Here is a 21,433-nt window from a genome sequence, read left to right on the forward strand (position 1 = left end):
AGCCTTACTGCGACCTTTTTGCTTCTCCCACGAACAACAAATGCAGCAGCTACTTCGCCCTACTTCTCCCGGAGGGGGGGGGGGGGTCACTGAGAGGCGCTCTGTCCCATGGGTCTGTGCCTACCCTCCGATCTCCTTGCTACCTCTATTTCTAAAGAAAGCAACTCAGTTGAGATGCAAGGTGATCCTCATTGCGCCAGTCTGGCCCCGTCAAGTGTGGTTCCCCTTTCTCCGGCCTCACCTGATGCTGCTTCCATGGATTCTGGATGCCCGTCCAGACCTAATTTCTCACCCCAAGGGTTGTCACAACCAAACTTGTCCACTCTCAAGCTGACAGCTTGGCTTCTCCACTTCCGTTAGTCACCAGGCAAGAAGCCCTGCCTTCTAATGTTCGTGATATTATTCTGGCCTCTCTCAAACTGTCCACCAGGAAACTTTGCAGAGATAAACAGAAAAGGTTTTCTTCCTGGTCTGTAGAACGAGGGTTGGACCCTTTTTCGGCCACTACCTCTTCTATCCTTCATTATCTGTCTGAACTTTTCGAGCATGGAAGGTGTGCATCTACTATACGAGTTCATTTAGCAGCAATTTCCAATTTTCACAACTGTTTACAAGGCAGACCTGTAATGTCCACTCGACTTTGTTAAACCTTCTTATAGGAGTGTTTCTCTCCACTCAAATGCCCGTTAGAAACATGGAATTTGTCACTTGTACTGCGGGCCTTGTCCCAGCCCCCTTTGAACCTGCTGCCAAATGCGGTATCAAATTTATGTCTTGGAAGTCTCTCTTTGGTGCCCGTCACTTCTGCCAGAAGGGTTTCAGAACTACAGGCCCTGTGTGTCAATAGGCCTTACCTCATATTTCATAAAGACAAGAGTATCTCTATGCACTAATCCATCCTTCCTGACCAAAGTGGCGTCTGAATTCTCTATGAACCAGTCAATTAAACTCAGTGTTTTTCCCCCAATTTTTCTAACAAAGGTGAATACTGTCTACATTCTTTGGATGTAGATAGACAATTATGTTTCTACCTGGACAGGGCAAAATCTTTTCATAAGTCTTACCAGCTTTTTATTTCCTTTTCTGGTCCCAGAATGCAAAATGGTGTTTCTTAAGTCACTCTATCCAAGTGGCTCAGAGATTGTATATACTTTTCCTATTCATGTGCTAATGAAACCAGACCTTACACTATTAAAGCTCATTCAGCTAGGGCTGTAGCTTCCTCGGTAGCCTTCCTTTCTAGAGCCTGTATAGGTGATATCTGCGCAGCAGCCATTTGGGCTAAACCACACACGTTCATCAAGCATTAGAGGAAGAGCTGCTTTTGGCTCTGTGGTGCTCAGGAATGTTCTGCCGTAAGGGGCCACCCAAGTATATCAGGTAGCTTGGAATTCTGTTCCATCAGTGATGAATGGGAAAAAGATTAACAACATTAGATAAAGAAGTTATGTCTTACCATAATGTTCCATTTGTGTTGTTGATCTTCCTCCATTCATTGTATCCCTCCCTCCATGGGCCCCTGGCAGATCTTGTAGGTCCTGGTGGGGTGTCTGGGTTTTTCTTTGCATAGAAATGGCCTCTGCTGCTATCTATTGTCTTTGGCAAACTCAATCTGAGGTAATTGCGAAAAGGGCATTGTGGGTAGCAACTTAGCTTGAGGGTTTTTTGGTGTATGCGAGTTTGGTATTTGGCCGACACGGTTCGGAACCAAACCAATCAGTGATGAATGGAAGAAGATCAACAACATAGATGGAACGTTATGGTAAGACTTAACTTCTTTTTAGTCTCACCCATTCATAGATACAACAGGAACTACCCACAAAAGACATTTTTGTAAGGAGGCATTCCTTACACTCTTCTGCAGCCCAGTCTAAGGGATGAAGACACCTTAGGAAGCAAACCACTCCTAGACACTCCACCACCTCAACCCCTTCTTCCTTTCGAGATGACCTGACCCAGACCAGAGTCCCTCCGTTGTGACTCAAATCCCTTAACCAGATCCACCCCACTGTCCTTCCGTCTAACCCTTTTCCTACCTTTCTGGCAGAAAATCACTTCAGAGAATCGGGTCCTTTCTATCATACAAAGCAGTTACTACTTGACTTGGGTGGGCACCCCCCCCCCCCTCCAAGGGACCTCTCAATCTCCATCAAATCAACTCCACCTTTTTCCTGCCATTCTGGATCAGCTATCTCGGGGTACAATAGAACATGTCTCTTGGGATCAGACAGCCAAGGGCTTTTATTCTAGAATGTTTCTGGTCCCAAGAAAGGCTGGTCCTTGGAGTACAATTCTCAAATTTTCCCTACTCAATCAATATCTCAAGGTGCCCACTTTCAAGATGCTCATCTTACAGCATCTCTTACCTCTTATCCCTCAACAAGCCTTTATGGCATCCCTGGATCTGAAGGATGCTTACCTTCACATCCCCACTCACCCAGATATAGGTAATTACTTCGTTTCTCAGTGGGTTCTCTACATTTTCAGTTTAATACAATGCCATTTGGGCTCTCTACAGCACCAAGAGTATTCAGAAAGTGTCTAGCCCCAGTTATCGCCCATTGCAGAATGCAGGGCATACAGGTTTACCCCTACCTCGATGACTTCCGTATCCTGCACTAGGAACATCACTTCTTGTCCCATCACTTAGACATGGTGTGCAGGATCTTGGAGGACCTAGGTTTCACAGTGAATCTACAAAAATCTCAAATGACACCAAATCAAGACCTTGTCTTCTTGCGGTGCAGGATAAGGATGGACATAATGTCAGCCTTCATCCTGTGCCAGAAGGTGGAAACTCTCAACCACTACTACTAATCTCTCCCTCTCGCAGCCCTTTCAGCCAGGGAATTTCTGAGGGTCCTGGGCCACATGGCCTCCTTGATTCCCATGCTTCCCTTGACCAGGCTACATATGAGGAAATTCCAGTGTGTTTTGAGGAATTTGTGGAGCCAACACACACAGCCTCTGGATGTCTCACTCCTCTTCTCCCATGCTTGAAAATGGAACTGTCATGGTGGATCTCAGCTATTACCTTCAATCAAGGGGTACCCTTGTGGATCCTTCACCCCACACAGCACCTCTACACAGATGCATCAGATCTGGGTTGGGGAGCCATCCTGCACAGCAGTAGCAGTCAGAACAAAGTTCAGGTGGAGTGCTCCACCCAAAGAAAAAGGGACCACCTCAACATAAAGAAACCGAGGGTCCTTCTCTTGGCACTGCAGGCCTTTTAAGAGATTCTGTTTCCAGGCACCTTGAAGGTAATCCCAGACAGTATGACTGTTCTGTGGTATTTCAACAAGCAGGGAGGGGCAAGTTCTTATCCACTCTGCACCTTGGCAATTCAGATTTGGTTCCTAGTGGTGAACCTTCACATATACCTGCAAGCTGTATACATTCCCTCAGCAGAGAATGTAATGGCAGACTCCCTCAGCAGAACCTTAGCACCCTCTCTCGAATGGATGCTTCACAGGGAGGTGTTTTTGGATCGTATTCACAAGTGGGGTATTCCACAGGGAGATCTGTTGGTCTCCTCCCAGAACAGACAGATTCCTCTGTTTTGCATGAGAGCTTTGCAACCACAAGTTTGGAAGGTGGACGTTTTCTCTTTTTCATGGTAGGGTATGTTTCTTTATGCCTTCTCAACCCTTAACACAAATTCAAAAAGTCCTCAAGATTCAAACGGACAAGCCAAAAATCCTGCTAGTGACCCCCCTTTTGGCAAAGACAGCATTGTTTTCCTCTGTTTCTATTAGCCAAGGGCAATCACCACAGGTTACCTCACCAACTCGACCTACTCGCACAAGACAGGGGATACCTCATACACCCTTAGGTGCTCAACCTCAAATTGACCTTTATGGGTGATATAATTTTGATCCACTTTAGACACCTATATTCAGAGGATGTACTCAATGTCCTGCAGTAGGCCAGGAAACCTAGTACCAGGAGAAATTACTTATCTAAATGGAAAAGATTCCCTAGGTGGTATCTCAAGAAAAAAACAGGACCCATTGCTTGCTCCAGTTGCTATGGTCCTTTCTTATTTGTGTGAGCTGCTTCATTGAGGACTGACGTATTCTTCTGTAAACGTGCATGTCAGCCATCTCCGCTTGTCTCCCTTTAGTGCCCCCATTAGCATCCAGGCTAGACGTAAAACTCTTTTTAAAAGAGGTCTTCCATATCGGACCTCCTCCTTAGCCTATTCCTCCATCCAGGGACCTTAATTTTGCACTGGAAAGACTTGCATTACTTCCCTTTGAAGCAGCCCATTCAACATCTCTGTGTACTTGGAAAACAGTTTTGCTGATGGTCCTTACTTCTGCCAAGAGGTTCTCTGAAATCCAAGTCCTTATGTGCACTCTTCCATACATTATCTTCCATAGAGATGGGGTCTCCCTCAGGACCAGTCCTTCCTTCATGCCTAAGGTGGATAATGAGCTCTTCTTGAATCAGACCATTAATCTACCTGCTTTTTTCCCTCAGCCTCAGAACTCCTCATAAAGGACTTTGCATTTCCTGGATGTTCATAGGCAACTGAGGTATTACCTGGACAAGACCAAATCCACTAGAAAGTCTGACCAGCTTTTTGTCTCAACACCCTAGCACCCTGGGCAAGGCGGTGTCAAAACACACAGTCGCCTCATGAATTTCTAAGACTGTCTCATTTTGCTATTCCTTTCCTGGAAAAGAATTGAACTCCAATCTGAAAGCCCATTCTACCAGAGCAGCTGCCTCTTGCTTTTTTTTTTAGGGACATTGACTACGTTTCCATTCTGGAAGCAGCCACCTTGTCTTCTGTACATACTTTCATCAAACATTACAAGTTGGACTTGATTTCTAGAGCAAGGGTTCGGTTTGCCAGGTCAATTTTGCAGGGTCTCTTCTACTGTCTCCCAGCCTACCTCCCAGGCTCCTTCCTAAAGCTTTGATACTCTCCCTATGGTTTTGAATACTGCAACATGAGAATAGAAGGACATAAAATAGTTGTGTAAGAACTTACCATAACCGTAGATGTCTTTCTCTCCCAAGTTTCAGTATTCAATCCCCCCCCTCCCTATCCCCTTCTTTATTGGTTGGTTTTCTGTTTTGTTTGTATTCCTAAAAGGGGTATAACAGCTGACATATAGTTCTGTAGCTTAAATACTTCCTTGACTGGTGGTATGTGTGGGTCTGGAAAAGTTATTTTCTTTTAGCTTCCCAGGGATACTGCAGTATGCGGCAGTCGGTTCTAAGTTGGGTATGTGCAGATGTCACATGTATAGCCGACGGTGGTTTATGGCTCTGACATGCAATGTCACATGTATCCCTTATCAAAAGACTTTGGTATACTGGCCAGATGTCTGGTGCTGCAGGCAGCAACCACCCTACTGTTATGAATACTGCAACATGGAAATGAAGGACATCTATGGTTATGGTAAGTTTTTAAACAACTATTCGATTTTGAATAATTACTTGTATGGTCTTAAGAACAAGTCTTTGGAGTAAAACAATGTAATTCTGCTTTTTATTTAAGGAGTAACAAGCAGTCCTGGAATAAAATCACCAATAACAATCATCACAACAAAGATGGTGACCTCTGGCACTGGAACCCCAGCAAAGATAATCACTGCTGTACCAAAGATCACAACAGGCAATGGACAGCAGGGACTCACTCAGGTTAGCTGATGTATTTTTGTTCGTACGCTTTAATTTTTGGAGAGGTTTGTATGCTCATTTAAAGTAATCTATCAGTTGCATTGAAGTACTAATTTTGATAATCCGTTGAACTTCAGTGTTTGGGAACCATGAAATGTAACATCATTAAGTCTAGATGTTTCTAGTTATTTTTAGCAAATATCACATCTGATAATTGGGACCCTTGAGTAGGTCAGTGATTGGAGTTTGTACTTCACACTGAAGCTTTGATCCTTCATTGGGGCATGGGCCTACTATCTATGCTAGTTCACTGCATGATCTCATCCACCACTCTAGGAAGTAATGCACAGCTACTGAGCCCACCATGTTTTCTGCCACTTCCATGGTTGTGCTTTCTGCTCTTTCTGTATTTGATACCTAAAGCAGGTTACATCATCGTCGTAGTGCCTCTGTGGCTCCCAAGTGCCATGTCAAAACATGTAATGTCACTGTTTTTATTTCTTAAGTGGGGAGACTATAACTTGAAACATTGCCAGAAGTGCAAGTAGTACTAGAAGTACATTGCAGTCATCTACAGACCCTAGAGGAAGAAAAGTGATACTCCTTGCTACCGGGTATATAGTAATAGGTTTGTGGGCTCATATGAGTTTACTAGGCTAACTGCTTAAGATCCCTTACAAGCCTAGTCAATATAACTCAATTTTGCCCAATATATTGCACTTGGGGGCAAAAGGATGGCCATGGATTGTGCCTAAATATATTTTGAGCATTTTACAGATGGCTCCTGTCTGTAAGAGACATGGGTACTACTTGAAGTGTCAGTTTGCAATTCCCCATCCATTAATCCAAATTGCATTTGAAGAGGGTCAAGGAAAGGCTATGCTTAATGTGAATACGAAGTCTGTTCCAAAGAAGAATCAGTCTCTGAGACGCATCTTGTTCCCTCCAGCATGTTTTGTTTGAGTCCCTAAGTTTAGATCCCTAGATCAGTTGACCCTCATGCTGTTTGATTTGTGGATGTGTAGCAGCTCCATCAGGGCTGGATTTGTGAGTGCCTTGTAGGTCAGGCATAGGTCACCCCTTAATAGCCAGTAGGAGACGAGTATAGGGATAGAGCTTTTAGTCTGTCTGCATAGGACATGTTTGCACCCTGTATTTTCTTGTGAGGAACCTCTGAGGTTTCTACATCTGCTGTAAATGTCTATTCAAGTACATACCTGATGGCACATTGTACTCTGTTATTGGTCTATTGAGGGCTGAGTACAGCAGGACTATCATTTCTTTGGATCTGGATGCCATACCTTTACTTATAAGTTGTGCTGTATAGAAGAACTTTTTCACCACTATGAGCACATGGTCAAAGTTCATGCTATCAGTGTACCTAGATCTTCTTATGTGTGAGTCTACTCTTAGCTATGTGCTATTGATGTAATTTGCAGGTGTATTTGACCTCCCAAAGGGTATGATGATGTATTTTTTTCACATTTAGTTTTAGGCCATGGTTCTGGAACCAATCATTTGTCTGATCTAAACTCTCTTGAACGATATCTACATTGCTGGGGAATTCACTGATTGCCTCCAGTTTGCATTCATTGGCAAACTGTCATCCAGAGGCATTCCACATTAGTCTTTGTTAGAGAGGTGTATTCCAAACATGAGCAGTCCCAGCAGTGAGCCCTGTGGCAAACCACTAGTAACTGGCTCTTGGTGGATCTGGATTCATCCACTTTAATCACATGCCCTTTCCTTGAGCCAGTTGGCAAGCTATCTGATGATGGTAGGGATTTATGCTTAGTTTTGAGTTTGTTTATAACACCTGAGAGGGGAATTATGTCAAATGCCAGGTCAAGGAAGGCAGTAGGTACCAGTTTACCCTCATCCATGGCCTTAAATGGCTCAAAGAAATCCACCAGATTCAGTAGGCATGGCCTGCCTTTACAAACCCGAATTGGGTCAAGTTTGGTGTTTTGAATTTTTCTGTATCATTATTTATCACTCCCATGATTAGTCTTTCCATGGCCTTTCATATAAGACTAGTCAAACTTATGGGTCTCTAATTTCTTGGGTCAGTAGATGGTCCTCCTTTTCGCAGAGTGATGACTTTTGCTGTCCTGCACTGTATCAGAACAGAGAGAGTCTGGAGGCTATGATTAAATAGAGATCCTAAAGGGCTTGATAATCCTGATTAAAGCTGATTAACAGGCAACCTGGTACATTGTTAGGCCCCTTGAAGCCATGTTTTAGGCTTTAGAGAGTTCGGTGGCATCCTGTTCTTTGGTGATAATTGGTTGAGTTATGGAGGGGTATTTCTTGTGAGAACTGGGGGTGTTTGGGAGGTGAAATTTGAGCTGAATTTGTTGGCCAGCAAATTTGCTCTATCTTCGGCTGAGTATAGGTGGTGTCATCTACAACTAATTCTGCACATTGTTGGGTGTTTCCCTTAAGATTGCAGACATAACTGAAAAACGCCTTATGGTTATCCTTAGCTTTGGAGGCTATTTTTACCTCATAGTTTGCTTTCAAGTACATGACTAGTCCCCTGATTTGCTTGTTTAGAGTAATGAGGGACATTTTCTCTGTTAATACACATCCCCTCTTACTTCTCAGCAGGATTTTCTTTCTTTTTGTTGTACAACTTAATACCAGGTGTTTAGCTTGTGACTTGTTTTAGTGGTTTGACCTGGGCTTACTTCGGTCTGGTACTGCCATTTCTATGTAGTTATTTGTATGGTTATACAGGACTTTTGTGTATGCTTCTGCACAAGTGTGTGTGTTTTCTGGATTTGGGGGAACTTGGAAACTAGCTATGCCATCCCTTACTTGAAGGGTAAGTGACCTGAATGCTTGCATGATTTGGTGAATCCTGGCCAGTGATGGGTAACTAACTATAACATTTCCCTTATCCAGCATGGTAGGAGAGACATTAGTGTAGCTCACAATAGAGTCTTCTGTCACCAAAGTATTGGGTTATGGAGTCTTTTGCCTTATGGGCTTGGTAATTGCGACAGTGAGATGTGGCTGTGTGTTGTGATGGGAATTGTCTTATCTGCGTGCATGTGCAGTTTCTGAGAACTGCACCTGAGTGACCTTTGAGATTTCAGTAAGTTGCATGTGAGCACCTTAACATATGTGAGTTTCTGTGTGTGGTCCTTTGCGGCTACAGTGAGTAATTTATGCAAGTTGCTGACAACCTTTTTGTTACTTTTTGTGTCTGCATGTGAGTGTAGTCTTCAGTGTCACTGCACAACTGCATCTCTCGCATACTGTATTTGTCTATTCTAGACTTCAGTGGTTGTCGTTGTACATAAGGCAATTGTTAAATTGCCTCAGGTTGCCCTTGTCCACCAAGCTGAATGTAAAGACGGCAGGAAATTGCCCATCCATGGTTGCGGGTCCTAATGTGTACTTGAAAAGATGAGTGAAGGGTGTTTGTAACCGGATGAAGGAAGGGTGGTTACTTGGTGTTATCTGCAGCTAACCTAACCACTGATTGTGCCCAGCGTCAAACCAGATGCACTCTGAGCAGCAATAGTCTTGGGTGCTATAATTAGAAAAATATCACAAGCTTTCACAGTATAAAGAAAATAAACAAAGTTTACAGATGTTTGCACCCGCACAGGCACAACAAAAAAGTGCTGATGTTCTTCGTGTTTTACTGTTGCAGTCATTACATTTGGGTAATCTGCTGGCAGGTTGCCCTTAGTCAGCCTGAATTCCAAAGTCTTGGGTCCTGCGTCGGTTGCTGTCTCCTCTTCCATGTCAGGGGTATAAAACATGCAGCCGACGCCATTTTATTTAGTCTTTCTTGCCGCGCGGTGCCCGAAGCAGAAGCATTTTGCAAGTGCCGGTCGGCCGACTACTGAAATATTGGAGTTTGAGTTTCAGAGCAGAAGTCTTCACTAAAGCTAAGTACCCTGTTGGGGAAACTTTTTTCTTCTCCATACTGATGTCAGAAAAAGTTAATAATTGTATTACTTTTGGGAAGCAAATACCTCATAAGGATTTCCATTTATACTGTATTCCTTGCCTAGGCCCTGATCACAATGTGCCTGGCTGTCGGTTTTATGATAGATTTAACCAACGCACTATTAAGCGTCTGTATATTTTTGTCTCAAAGTATTTTGGAAAAAGATTTAATTACCCAGAAATGTCGTCGGATAGCAATCAGACTACCAGAGTACATAAAAAACGCAGAGAGGACAGAGAAAGGCAGTCGAAATCCAAAACCGACGACGAAGCTTCTTCTAAGCCAGTCGCAGGTACTCAGTGAGGTGCTTTCGCAGCCCCTGATACCCACTACCTTCGAGTCGCAGGCCTCTACCGACACCCATGTGGAGTCCAGCGATACTCAAGGTATTGGACCGATGGATGTATCTCCCTCAGATGGGTCTGGAGCCGCTGAGCAGGCACCGGCTTCTGAGGGTGTATTCAGTCCCCTCAACATTTGTATATCAAACCGACGACAGCTGCTAAACCAAAGACAAAAGCAACTTCTAAAACTAAAGAAAAAAGACGCATGAACCATGTGTACAGGCCTCTATGCCTAAAAAGCAGATGATCAAAATGGCTGAAGACCATATTACCTTGATCAGGGGTACCCATCCCCCTCCAGATAAGAGCCATAGGCAAGACACTGATTATTAATCTTCAGATTAGGTTTCTATTTCTTCTGATTCCTCTTCTGATCAGGAATTATCTATACCTCCCTATCAGGATTCTGATGCAGAGTAGTCTATACCATCTGCATCTCCTCCTGAGGATTACTCATTTGGAGAAACCTTGCATACTTTGAGGGAGCATTTTTCACTGGGAGAGTCAAGATTTCTCAGAATCAAAGAAGAGGCTCAATGATTTCCTTTTCTCTCAGCACAGGCCTTTAGCCATTCCCCCTGTTTTAGACATTGTGGATGATGTGTTTTCGGATTCAAGCTGGACTCCTGACAACTTACCTCCAGCTCCCAGTAAGCCTGACAGATATTGCAGGGTCCTTGACTCGCATACATTTTTTATTTAGGAAACCCTGCTGCTGATCCTGAAACTATTTCACAGGGTCCAAAGGGAGTTAAGGCCTCAACGGCAAAAAGTCCTACCCCCTCTGACACAGATTCAAGGGCACTGGACAAATGGGTAAAAAATTTTATACTTCTGCAACCTTGGCAGTCAGGGCCTTAAACTGTCAATTTCATATGCTTAAGTGTCAACAACATGTTATGGGATTGCTGAAACAGAAAATTGTTGATTTCTGAATGTGCAGAAAATAAAGAATTGCAGGAATTATTGCATGCAGCTGAACAAGTTGGAACGCATACTTTGCAATGTGGTTTTGACTCCTTAGAGGCTTCCTGCAGGGCCGCAGTTACTGGATCTGTGATTAGGAGGCATGTCTGGCTAAAGGATTTATCATCTACTTTTCCGAAGTACAAGCAAACACAGGAGGGTTATGGCTGACAAAGTTTGCAGATGACTGCAAACTGGGCGCCATAGTAGAAAACACATCTGACACAGATATCCTGCAGAAGGGTCTCACAGAAACGGATAACTGGTGCCAGAGCCATGGCCTAAAGTTAAATGCCAAAAAATGCATAGTCATACCCTTCGGGAAAAACAAGGTTACCCCTAGCTACCAAATAGGTGGCAATCCACTGAGCACAGAAGAAGTTATCAGGGACCTGGGGACCCAGGTTGATAGTAGTCTGTCATTCGACACCCATGTAGCTATAGTAGTTAGGAAGACCTTCTACATTGCCCACCTTATCATGAAGGGATTCTCATCTAGATCAAGGGAGATCGTAGTCTCCCTATACTCATCACTCATCAGACCAATGATTGAGTACAATGCCCCATTCGGAATGTATCTGACCCGACACTTGCAGCAGCTGGAGAGGCCACAAAAGTTCCTCACCAAAAGGATAAAGGGTCTCAAACATCTGTCCTCGCTGCCCGACTGAAAGAACTCCAGCTCTATTCAGTCGCACCGCTTGCTCAGAGGTGACCTTTGCCTAACATACAAGGCCATGTCAAACCCAGATTTGATGAATATGCTTCACCTCAAAAAATCTAGATCCGTCAGAGCCACAAGGGCGGGAGACTTAAACCTCGACACGGCTATTAACAGGACGTGCTGGAGGGATAGATTCATCACCCAAAGACTCCCTATGCTGTGGAACAAAATCCCGGTATATGTGAGGCAGAGCACCTCGCTGGCCTTGTTCAAGAGAAATCTTGACGAATGGATGGGAGATCGCAGATATAACCCAGGGATTACCTCAGTGTCACTGCTCAACAGAGGCACAGCAAAATGGGTATAGTTCCCCATACTAAAGGGGTGGCTTAAGCCACAAAACTATGGGCTAGGCTTGTAAATGCCCTCGGGCAGATAGCCTAGTATGAACCTATGTGCCTGATCATGTTAAAGCTAAATTGCTAGATGCACCTATACAGCATGATACTCGGTTTGGTATCAAGGCAGAAGAGGTTTGAAAGAAAATGGAAGACAAAGCTAAGTCTGTGCAAACTGTTAAAGATTTCTTACACGTGCAGCCACCAAGATTCAGTAGACACTGGCCTACAAAAAATTGGTCCTTTTCTGTGTCAGACAGAGCTCAAAGGGGCAAATCCAGACGCCCTAAGGGTTCCAGATACCAGGCGCAAGATTCGTACAGGTCAAAGCAATGGGGCGCTTCTACCTCCAAATCTGGAGGAGATAAAGCGCAAACCTACAGAAAACAGTCACAATGACTTTCCTCTGCCTACATCAAGCACTTATCTTTTGGCAGCACCCTTAGGGGGGAAATTAGCACTTTTTGCTCAAAAATGGCAGTTAATAACCCAGGAGAAGTGGGTACTAAACATAGTATCACAGGGATACAGATTCTATTTCCACAGTCTGCCAATGGCAAACGGTTGGCCGGATCTGCCAAAAAATCAATGGGCAGAGGCACAGAAACAGGTTACGTCCCTCATGGATATGGGGGCCATTCAGCCAGTACCAGAACAGGAAAAAGGACAATGTTTTTACTTAAGACTGTTCTTGGTACCCAGAAAGGACAAGGCGTGGCGGCCAATACTGGATTTATCGATATTGAACACATACCTGGACATTCCAAAATTCAAAATGCTGACTTTGCAGCAGCTTCTGCCCATGCTGGGCAAGAATGCTTGGCTGGTGACATTAGACCAAAAAGAGGCAGACCTGCATGTCCCAGTAAGACAATTGTGCAGAAGATACCTCTGATTCAAGGCTGGCTTAATGCATTACCAATTCTCTGCACTGCCCTTTGGCTTATCTACTGTGCCCAGGGTCTTTACAAAGTGCCTGGCACAAGTAATTGCATTTTGCAGACAAAGAAGTATACAAATATATCCTTACTTGGACGACTGTCTCATTCAAGCAGAGAACAAGGACATTCTTCTTCGACACCTGGCGTTTGTGAAAAGGCTTCTAACATGCCTAGGGTACACAATAAATGAAAATAAATAACTGGTACCCTCTCAAAAGTTAACATTCCTGGGTGCAAGCTTCAATACAACTGCCCAGATGGCTTACCTCACGCCAAACAAGCAAAGGCAACTGACTACTTACTTCAAACTGATGACAATAAAAACCTAGTTATCTGCAAGACAAATACTGCAGGCTTTGGTCTTCATGGCATCCTGCATCCTACTGATTCCATATGCAAGACTGCATATGAGGAAACTTCAATGGTACCTAAAATGTTTATGGAGTCAACATTGTCACAGTCTGGAAACAATGATTCCTCTCATTCCCTGCCTATAACAGGAGTTTCTATGGTGGGCAAAGGCTTGTCACCAAAACAGGCCTTCACTCTACTCCCTGCCAGCCAAACCTTAACAACAGATGCATCAGATTATGCCTGGGGGACCCACATGGCAGGAAGATGCATTCAGGGCATATGGACCCTAAAACAAATGCATCTACATATCAACCAGAAAGAGATGCTAGCTGTTCAAAATGCCCTAACAGCCTTCAAGGACTTGCTTCATCCAGGACAGCTACTGATAAAAACGGACAACACCACGGTCATGTGGTATATAAACAAGCAAGGGGGCACACACTCATACCCCCTTTGCAGATTAGCCATGGGACTGCGGGACACAACTTTGACCTACCAAATACATTTTCAAGCTCAGTTCCTACCAGGAAAGCAAATTACTCTGGCAGACGATTTAAGCAGAAATCTTATGGATCCTCACAAGTGGAAACTAAGTCCACAAGTCTTCAGCATGATAACAGAGAAATGGGGGAGCCCAGGCATAGATCTATTTGCCTCTCCTCAAAATTATCATTTGAAAAGATTTTGCACAAGGACTTATCACAGACAAGCATGGAAAGTGGACGCGCTATCCTTCAGTTGGAAAAACCTATCAGTTTACACCTTTCCTCCTCTGCCTCTTCTTCCCAAGGTCCTCCTAAAAGTCAGACAAGAGAACCCAAAGATGATACTAATTGCCCCGGACTGGCCCTGGCAATACTGGTACCCAATCCCAAGGAACCTGTCTCAATTCCCAGCTTGGACCTTACCTCAAAGACCTCAACTACTGTCCCAGCAAAACAATCAGATCCTGCATAATCAACTCCAGTCACTGAACCTGGCAGCATTGCTGATCATGTAGTTACTCAATCAACATCTCTCAGTAAAGCTGTGATGGATGTCATTTTGGAAGCCAGAAGGCCTAGTACTAGAAAATCTTATGCTGATAAATGGAAGAGATTCTGTGCTTTGAATCAAGCACAAGGAACTGATACAGCAGAGCCAAATATTCCTCAGATATTACAATACTTAACTGAGATGCTTGACAAAGGCCTATCTTTGTCATCAATTAAAATCCATGCCTCTGCCATTTCAGCTCATTACAACACAGAGCCACCAATCTTTTCTCATCTTTTACTAAAGCAGTATCTTAGAGTAGCCAAAAATTTAAGACCTCCTAGAAGATCACCATTACCTGTATGGGACCTCAATTATGTGTTGGAAAAGTTCACCCTGCCTCCATTTGAACCAGCTGCTACCACTGATATAAAGTTCTTATCATGGAAAACAGCTCTGCTACTAGCAATTACTTCAGCAAGAAGAGTTTCAGAGCTACAGGCCCTCATTGGCTGTAGAGCCTTTTGTCATATTTTACCCAGACAGGGTGTCTGAGGGCAAATCCTACATTTATGCCCAAGGTGGTTTCCAGTGTGGCTCTTAACCAAACGATTCATCTGCCAACCTTTTATCCAAATCCGCAGAACAAGGGTGAGAGAATTCTGCATTCCTTGGACGTACACAGACAGCTAAGATTCTACTTGAGCGGGACTAATCTTTTAAGAAAAACTGAGCAATTACTAGTGACATGCTGCAGGATCAGAAGGAAAGGCTATTTCAAAGCATCCAATTTCAAAGTGGATAAGCCACTGCATCCGTTTCTGCTACTTACACCATGGTAAACCTGTGCCCAAGGGCATTGGGTCTCATTTCACCAGAGCTGCTGCTACTTTTGCAGCCTTTCTCAGAGGAGTACCTACCAAAGACAATCTAGAGGCTGCTACTTGGAGTTCTGTTCACACCTTTACAAAGCGTTATCATTTACCTCTCTACTCTAAGTCCAGGGCAGGCTTTCCCACTGCAGTTCTGCAGGGCCTTATAGCCGCACCTAATGCTGTTTAGCTCCAGCCTCCCAACCATAGCTTTGGGATTCTACCCAAATGTAATGACTGCAACAGTAAAACATGAAGAGCATTAGTCACTATTCCTCACGTTAGGGTCTTGGAACCAATATTGGATTTGAACTGGCATACACAGAACACAGCTTAGCTCGAGCACCTCTCCTCCCATAATGCTCTGCTGCCCTCCACTCCCTCAGATCTCGTTTGCCGTTAGTCAAATGCGGATTGCTCAGCTCCTCTTTAGTGTGTCTGTTTTGGTTTCTTAAATTTCAATTTTTCCAGTGTTGTAGAGTTAGTGGATAGTTATCCTTTTCTTGATATCCCCTTCCCGGTTGATTTTGACCTTTTTTCTTTGACTTTTTTCATGGGTTTTGTGTCTCTGCTTAGTGTGGTGTGAAAGTAGTGCTTAATTAGAGTTTAAGTAGTTGTAAGTACTTGAGTTTTTTAGACTGTCTTGTCACGTTTTGGAACTATGGCTTGTTTTGACTTCGGTGATGATGTTTCCTGCGTTAGTTATTTCGGATAAACCTTTGGGTGTTAAAAGGTGCTCCTCGTGTGGACGGAAAATGCCTATTTCAGACTCACTCGAGGAGTGTCTGTACTGTCTCGGCAGTGACCACCTTGAGGTGGAGTGCAGCATTTGTGCCGCTTTCAACCTGAGGGCTTTGGTCGACCGCTGTAACAAGCTTCTTCTTAAAGGTTTGGTCAAAGCAGGCCCCTTATTCACTGGTTCCCAGGCCAAGGCAGGCTCGTCAGGGGCTAGAAAGAAGCTTTCCATGGAGGAAGCCGCGTCTACACGTCCCAGGCTGTCTGTTCCTAGATCTTAGGATCCGGCTCCAGCCAGGGTAGTTTCGAATCCGAGATCTTCGGGTCACAGATCGTCCAGGAAGTCTACTCCTGGATCCAAGGGTTCAACCTGAAGCCCTCGGATCCGGCACCTTTGGATGTTCTTGTTTCACTGTTGCAGTCATTACATTTGGGTAATCTGCTGGCAGGTTGCCCTCAGTCGGCCTGATTAACATAGTCTTGGGTCCTACGTCGGTTGCTGTCCCTTCTTCCATGACGTCAGGTCATCAGGGGTATAAAACATGCAGCCGACGCCATTACATCAGTCTTTCTTGCCACGTGGTGCCCGAAACGGAAACACTTTGCAAGTGCCGGTCGGCCAACTCCTGAAATTTTCATTTTCGAGTTTCAGAACCGAAGTCTTCAACTAAAAGCTAAGTACTCTGTTGTGGAAACTTTTTTTTGCTCCTTACCGATGTCAGTAAAAGTTAATAATTGCATTATTTGTGGGAAGCAAATACCTCATAAGGATTTTCATTTGTACTATATTCCTTGCCTAGGCCCTGACCACAACCTACCTTGCTGTCGGTTTTGTGCTTTATTTAATCAACGCATTATTAAATGTCGGTATATTTTTGCCTCTAAATATTTTGGCTCACGATTTAATTATCCAGAAATGTCGTCGGTTAGCAATCCAACTACCGGAATACCTAAAAAATGCAAAGAAAAAGAGAGAGAGTGGCCGTTGAGGTCCAAAACTGCCGACGATGCTTCTCTAAAGCCATTCGCCAGTTTGCCGGTACTCAGTGAGGCACTTTCGCAGCCCCTGATACCCGCTACTTCTGATTCGCAGGCCTCTACTGAGACCCATTCTGATTCCGGTATGCCACGAAATGCTTCAAATATGGAACCCGCGGATGTCTCTTCTTTAGATGGGTCCGGAGCTGCTGTGCAGGCACCGGCTTCTGAGGGTGTTTTCAGCCCTACAGATTTGTAAATTAGACCAACGCCATCTTCAAAACTAAGGCCAAAATCAAAATCTGTGTCTAAAAAACCAACACCTGGGCCACATGTGCAGGCCCCTATGCCTAAAAAACAAATGATCAAAATGGCTGAAGATTTAATCACTCTGATCAGGGGTAGCCAACCCCCTCCTTCTAAGAGGACTAGGCAAGACATTGATTATGAATCTTCTAAACGGGATTCTATTTCTTCTGACTCTTCTAATGAACAGGATTTGTCTATACCTACTTACGAGGACTCTGATGCAGAAGATTCCATTCCTTCTGCCCCCCCCCCCCCCGAAGATTTTTCATTTGGGGAAACTTTACATACCTTAAGGGAACATTTCCACTGGGAAAGTCAGGATTTCTCTGAATCTAAAGAGAGACTTGGGGATTTTCTTCTTCTTCCTCAGCATAGGCCTTTGGCTATACCTCCTGTTTTAGACATTGTTGATGATGTTTTTTCAGAATCTAGTATGGCTCCTGATTCTCTGCCTCCAGCTCCTTGTAAGCCAGACAGATAGTACAGAGTTCCTGACTCCCACAAATTCCTTTTCAAAAATCCTATGGCAGATCTTGAAACCATTTCTCAGGGTCCCAAGGGCATTAAGGCCTCTACTGCTAAAAATCCTACCCCTTCTGATAGAGATTCCAGGGTGCTGGATAGATGGGGTAAGAAGGTTTACACTTCTGCAACCTTGGCAATCAGGGTTTTAAACTGTCAATTTCGTATGCTTAAATATCAACAGTATATCATGGGACTACTTAAACAGAAAATGTTAATTTCTGACTGTGTGGAAAATAAAGATTTACAGGATTTAATGCAGTCAGCTGAACAAGTTGGAAAACATACTTTGCAATGTGGTTTTGATTCTTTGGAGGCCTCTTGCAGGGCTGCTGTAACTGGGTCTGTGCTAAGAAGGCATGCTTGGCTCAAAGAGCAAACTCTGCCTGATCATGTTAAAGCAAAATTCTTGGATGCTCCTTTACAACTGGACCATCTCTTTGGTAATAAGGCTGAAGAAGTTTTAAAAAAGATGGAAGATAAAGCTAAATCTATGCAAACTGTGAAAGATTTCTTACTAGTGCAACCTCCAAGATTTAGTAGGCAGTGGCCTACTAAGAACTGGTCCTTTCCAGTTCCTTTGAGAGCCACTCAAGTCAAACCCAGACATTCCAAAGGCTCCAGGTTTCAGTCACAAGGGGCGTTTAGAACAAAACAATGGGGTGCCGCCTCCTCCAAATCTGGAAACAACAAGGCACTTCCCTGCGGTAAACAGTCTCAATGACTTCCCTCTACACTCACCAAGCACTTACCCTTTAGCCGCCCCTTTGGGGGGAAAACTGGCACTTCATGCAAGAACTGGCAACTTATAACCCAGGGCAAATGGGTTTTAAATAAAGTATCCAAGGGATACAGATTTCATTTCCACACGTTGCCAATACCAAACGGATGGCCAGACCTGCCCCCAAATCAGTGGGCAGAGGCCCAGAAACAAGTACTGTCCCTCATGAACATGGGGGCTATTCAACCAGTACCAGAAGAGGAAAAGGAACAAGGTTTCTTTTCTAGACTTTTCCTGGTACCCAGAAAAGACAAATCATGGCATCCAATTCTGGACTTATCTACTCTAAACACCTTTCTGGACATTCCAAAATTCAAGATGCTGACTCTTCAACAGTTACTTCCTATGCTAGGTAAAGATGCCTGTGTGGTAACTCTAGACTTAAGAGGCTTACCTGCATATCCCAATCAGGGAATCTTGCAGAAGATACCTCCGCTTCAAAGCAGGCTACTTACATTACCAGTTCTCTGCACTGCCCTTTGGCTTATCTACTGCCAGGGTTTTTACAAAGTGCCTAGTCCCAGTAATTGCACTTGGCAGGCAAATAAATATCCAGATATGTCCATACCTGGACGGTTGTCTAATTCAGGCAGAAAACAAGGACATTCTTCTAAAGCATCTGGCATTTGTAAAAAGGGTTCTAACTTGTCTGGGGTACACCACAAACGAAAATAAATCACAACTGGTACCCTCTCAAAAAATTACATTCCTGGGTGCAAGCTGGAATACAACTGCCCAGATGGCTTACCTTACGCCAGAAAAGCAAATTCATTTGGTAACTTACTTTAAACAGGTGGCCACAAAAACCCTGCTATCTGCAAGACAAATTCTGCAAGCCTTGGGGTTCATGGCCTCCTGCATTCTTCTAATTCCATATGCAAGACTGCTTATGAGGAAACTTCAGTGGTACTTAAAAAGTTTATGGAGTCAGCATTGTCACAGCTTGGAAACATTGATACCTGTCATACCTTGCCTGCAACTAGAGTTCCTATGGTGAGCAGAGGCCTGCTACCAAAACAAGGGACTGCCATTCACCCCACCCCCTGCCGCCCAAACCCTAACTACAGATGCATCAGACTATGCATCGGGGGCTCATCTGGCAGGGAAGTGTATTCAGGGCAAATGGAGCCCAAATCAAATGCACCTTCATATCAGTCAGAAAGAGATGCTAGCTGTACAGAATGCACTGACAGCCTTCAAGTACTACCTTCATCCAGGACAATTAATGATAAAGATAGACAACACCACAGTTATGTGGTACATAAACAAGCAGGGGGGATACACACTCCTACCCCCTTTGCAGACTAGCCATGGCATTGTGGAACACGGCCTTTGCATACCAAATACAACTACAAGCTCAATTCATGCCAGGAAAGCTGAATACTCTGGCAGACGAACTAAGCAGAAATCTCATGGGCCCACACGAATGGAAACTGGAACCACGGATTTTCAACATGTTGACACACAAATGGGGGAGTCCAGACATAGATCTTTTTGCCTCACCCTAGAACCATCAGTTGGACAAATTCTGCACAAGAACTCATCACAAAAAAGCCTGGAAAGTGGATGCTCTTTCATTCAGCTGGAAAAACCTATCAGTCTATGCTTTTCCCACTCTGCCTCTGCTCTCCAAAGTTCTACTAAAAGTCGAACAAGACAAACCAAAAATGATTCTGATTGCTCCAGACTGGCCTCGCCAGCACTGGTACCCACTCCTGCGCAATGTCTCACACCTTCCACTGTGGCACCTGCCTCAGACACCTTACTTACTGTCTCAGCAGAACAACCAAATTCTGCCCACTCAGCTCCAAACGTTGAAACTTGCAGCGTGGCTAATCACCTAAATTCGCCCTTAGCATCCCTCAGCAAACCTGTGATGGATGTCATTTTGGAGGCGAGAAGACCTAGTACTACAAAATCTTATGCTGACAAATGGAAAATATTCTGTGCTTGGAACCAATCACACGGAATAAGCACAGCAATGCCCAATATTCCTCAGATTTTACAATACTTAACTGAGATGCTTCACAAGGGCCTGTCCTTTTCTTCCATAAAAATCCATGCCTCAGCCATTGCAGCTCATTACAACACAGAACCTCCCCTCTTCTCTCATCCCCTGTTAAAGCAGTATTTCAGATGGGCCAAAAACTTAAGACTACCCAGGAGAGCTCCAACCTCTGCCTGGGATCTCAATTTTGTATTGGAAAAACTCACTCTCCCTCCTTTCGAGCCAGCTGCTACTGCAGACTTAAAGCTTCTCTCCTGGAAAACAGCATCTGAAGTAGTTAACTTCATTCTTTCTGCACATATGGGTATTCGGATCCGATTCTGAGGTGAGCCGGCAAAACTTTTACAAGCATCAGCTCCGAGCTCCTCCCCTACCTATAATACACCACATGTTCATCGTGCATACAGCTGCAGTCATAACAGATGGATTATCCTGCCGTCAGGCGGGTCCTCAGTCGGCCGAATTCCAAAGTCTAGGTCTGGCGTCGGTTGTAGTCTGTTCTTCCCTGACGTCAGTGCGGCAGGGGTATAAAAGAACCAGCCAACGCCATCTTCTTCAGTCTTTCTTGCCGCGCGGTGCCCGAAGCAGAAGCAGTTTGCAAGTGCCGGTCGCCAGCTCCTGAGATTTACAAAAATATTTCAGCCGAAGTCTTCTTGAAAGCTAAGTACCCCATTGGGGAAACTTTTCTTGCCTCAGACAAAGTTAATAATTGCATTTCATGTGGGAAGCAAATACCACATAAGGATTTCCACTCTTTCTGTATTCCTTGCTTAGGCCCAGACCACGACGTCTCGGCCTGCCGTTTTTGTGCTAGATTCAACAAACGCACTATTAAGCGCCGGGCGGAGTTCGCCCATCACTATTTTGGTAAAAAATTTAATTATGTCGTCGGATACTCCGACTCCAGTTTTGAGTAAAAGACGCAAAGATAAGGACCGACATACGAGGTCCGCGACTTCTACTGACACCACGCTAAGGCCGA

At 44.3% G+C, this 21,433-nt stretch overlaps 1 protein-coding gene across 4 annotated transcripts in view; it reads left to right on the forward strand.

Moving 5' to 3' along the window:
• The window catches only part of HCFC1 (host cell factor C1), a 3,865,385-nt gene that overhangs the window by 2,062,825 nt on the left and 1,781,127 nt on the right, over positions 1 to 21,433 (forward strand). For all 4 annotated transcript variants that reach the window (XM_044080175.1, XM_044080172.1, XM_044080173.1 and 1 more), the window contains exon 14: positions 5,516 to 5,658. In XM_044080175.1, the coding sequence (XP_043936110.1) occupies positions 5,516 to 5,658 (143 nt within the window). The remainder of the gene's footprint in view (positions 1 to 5,515; positions 5,659 to 21,433) is intronic.

The sequence above is a fragment of the Protopterus annectens genome, chromosome 8.part0 (assembly GCF_019279795.1).
Source record: "Protopterus annectens isolate FY-2018-M chromosome 8.part0, PAN1.0, whole genome shotgun sequence".
Classification (NCBI taxonomy): Eukaryota; Metazoa; Chordata; order Ceratodontiformes; family Protopteridae; genus Protopterus; species Protopterus annectens.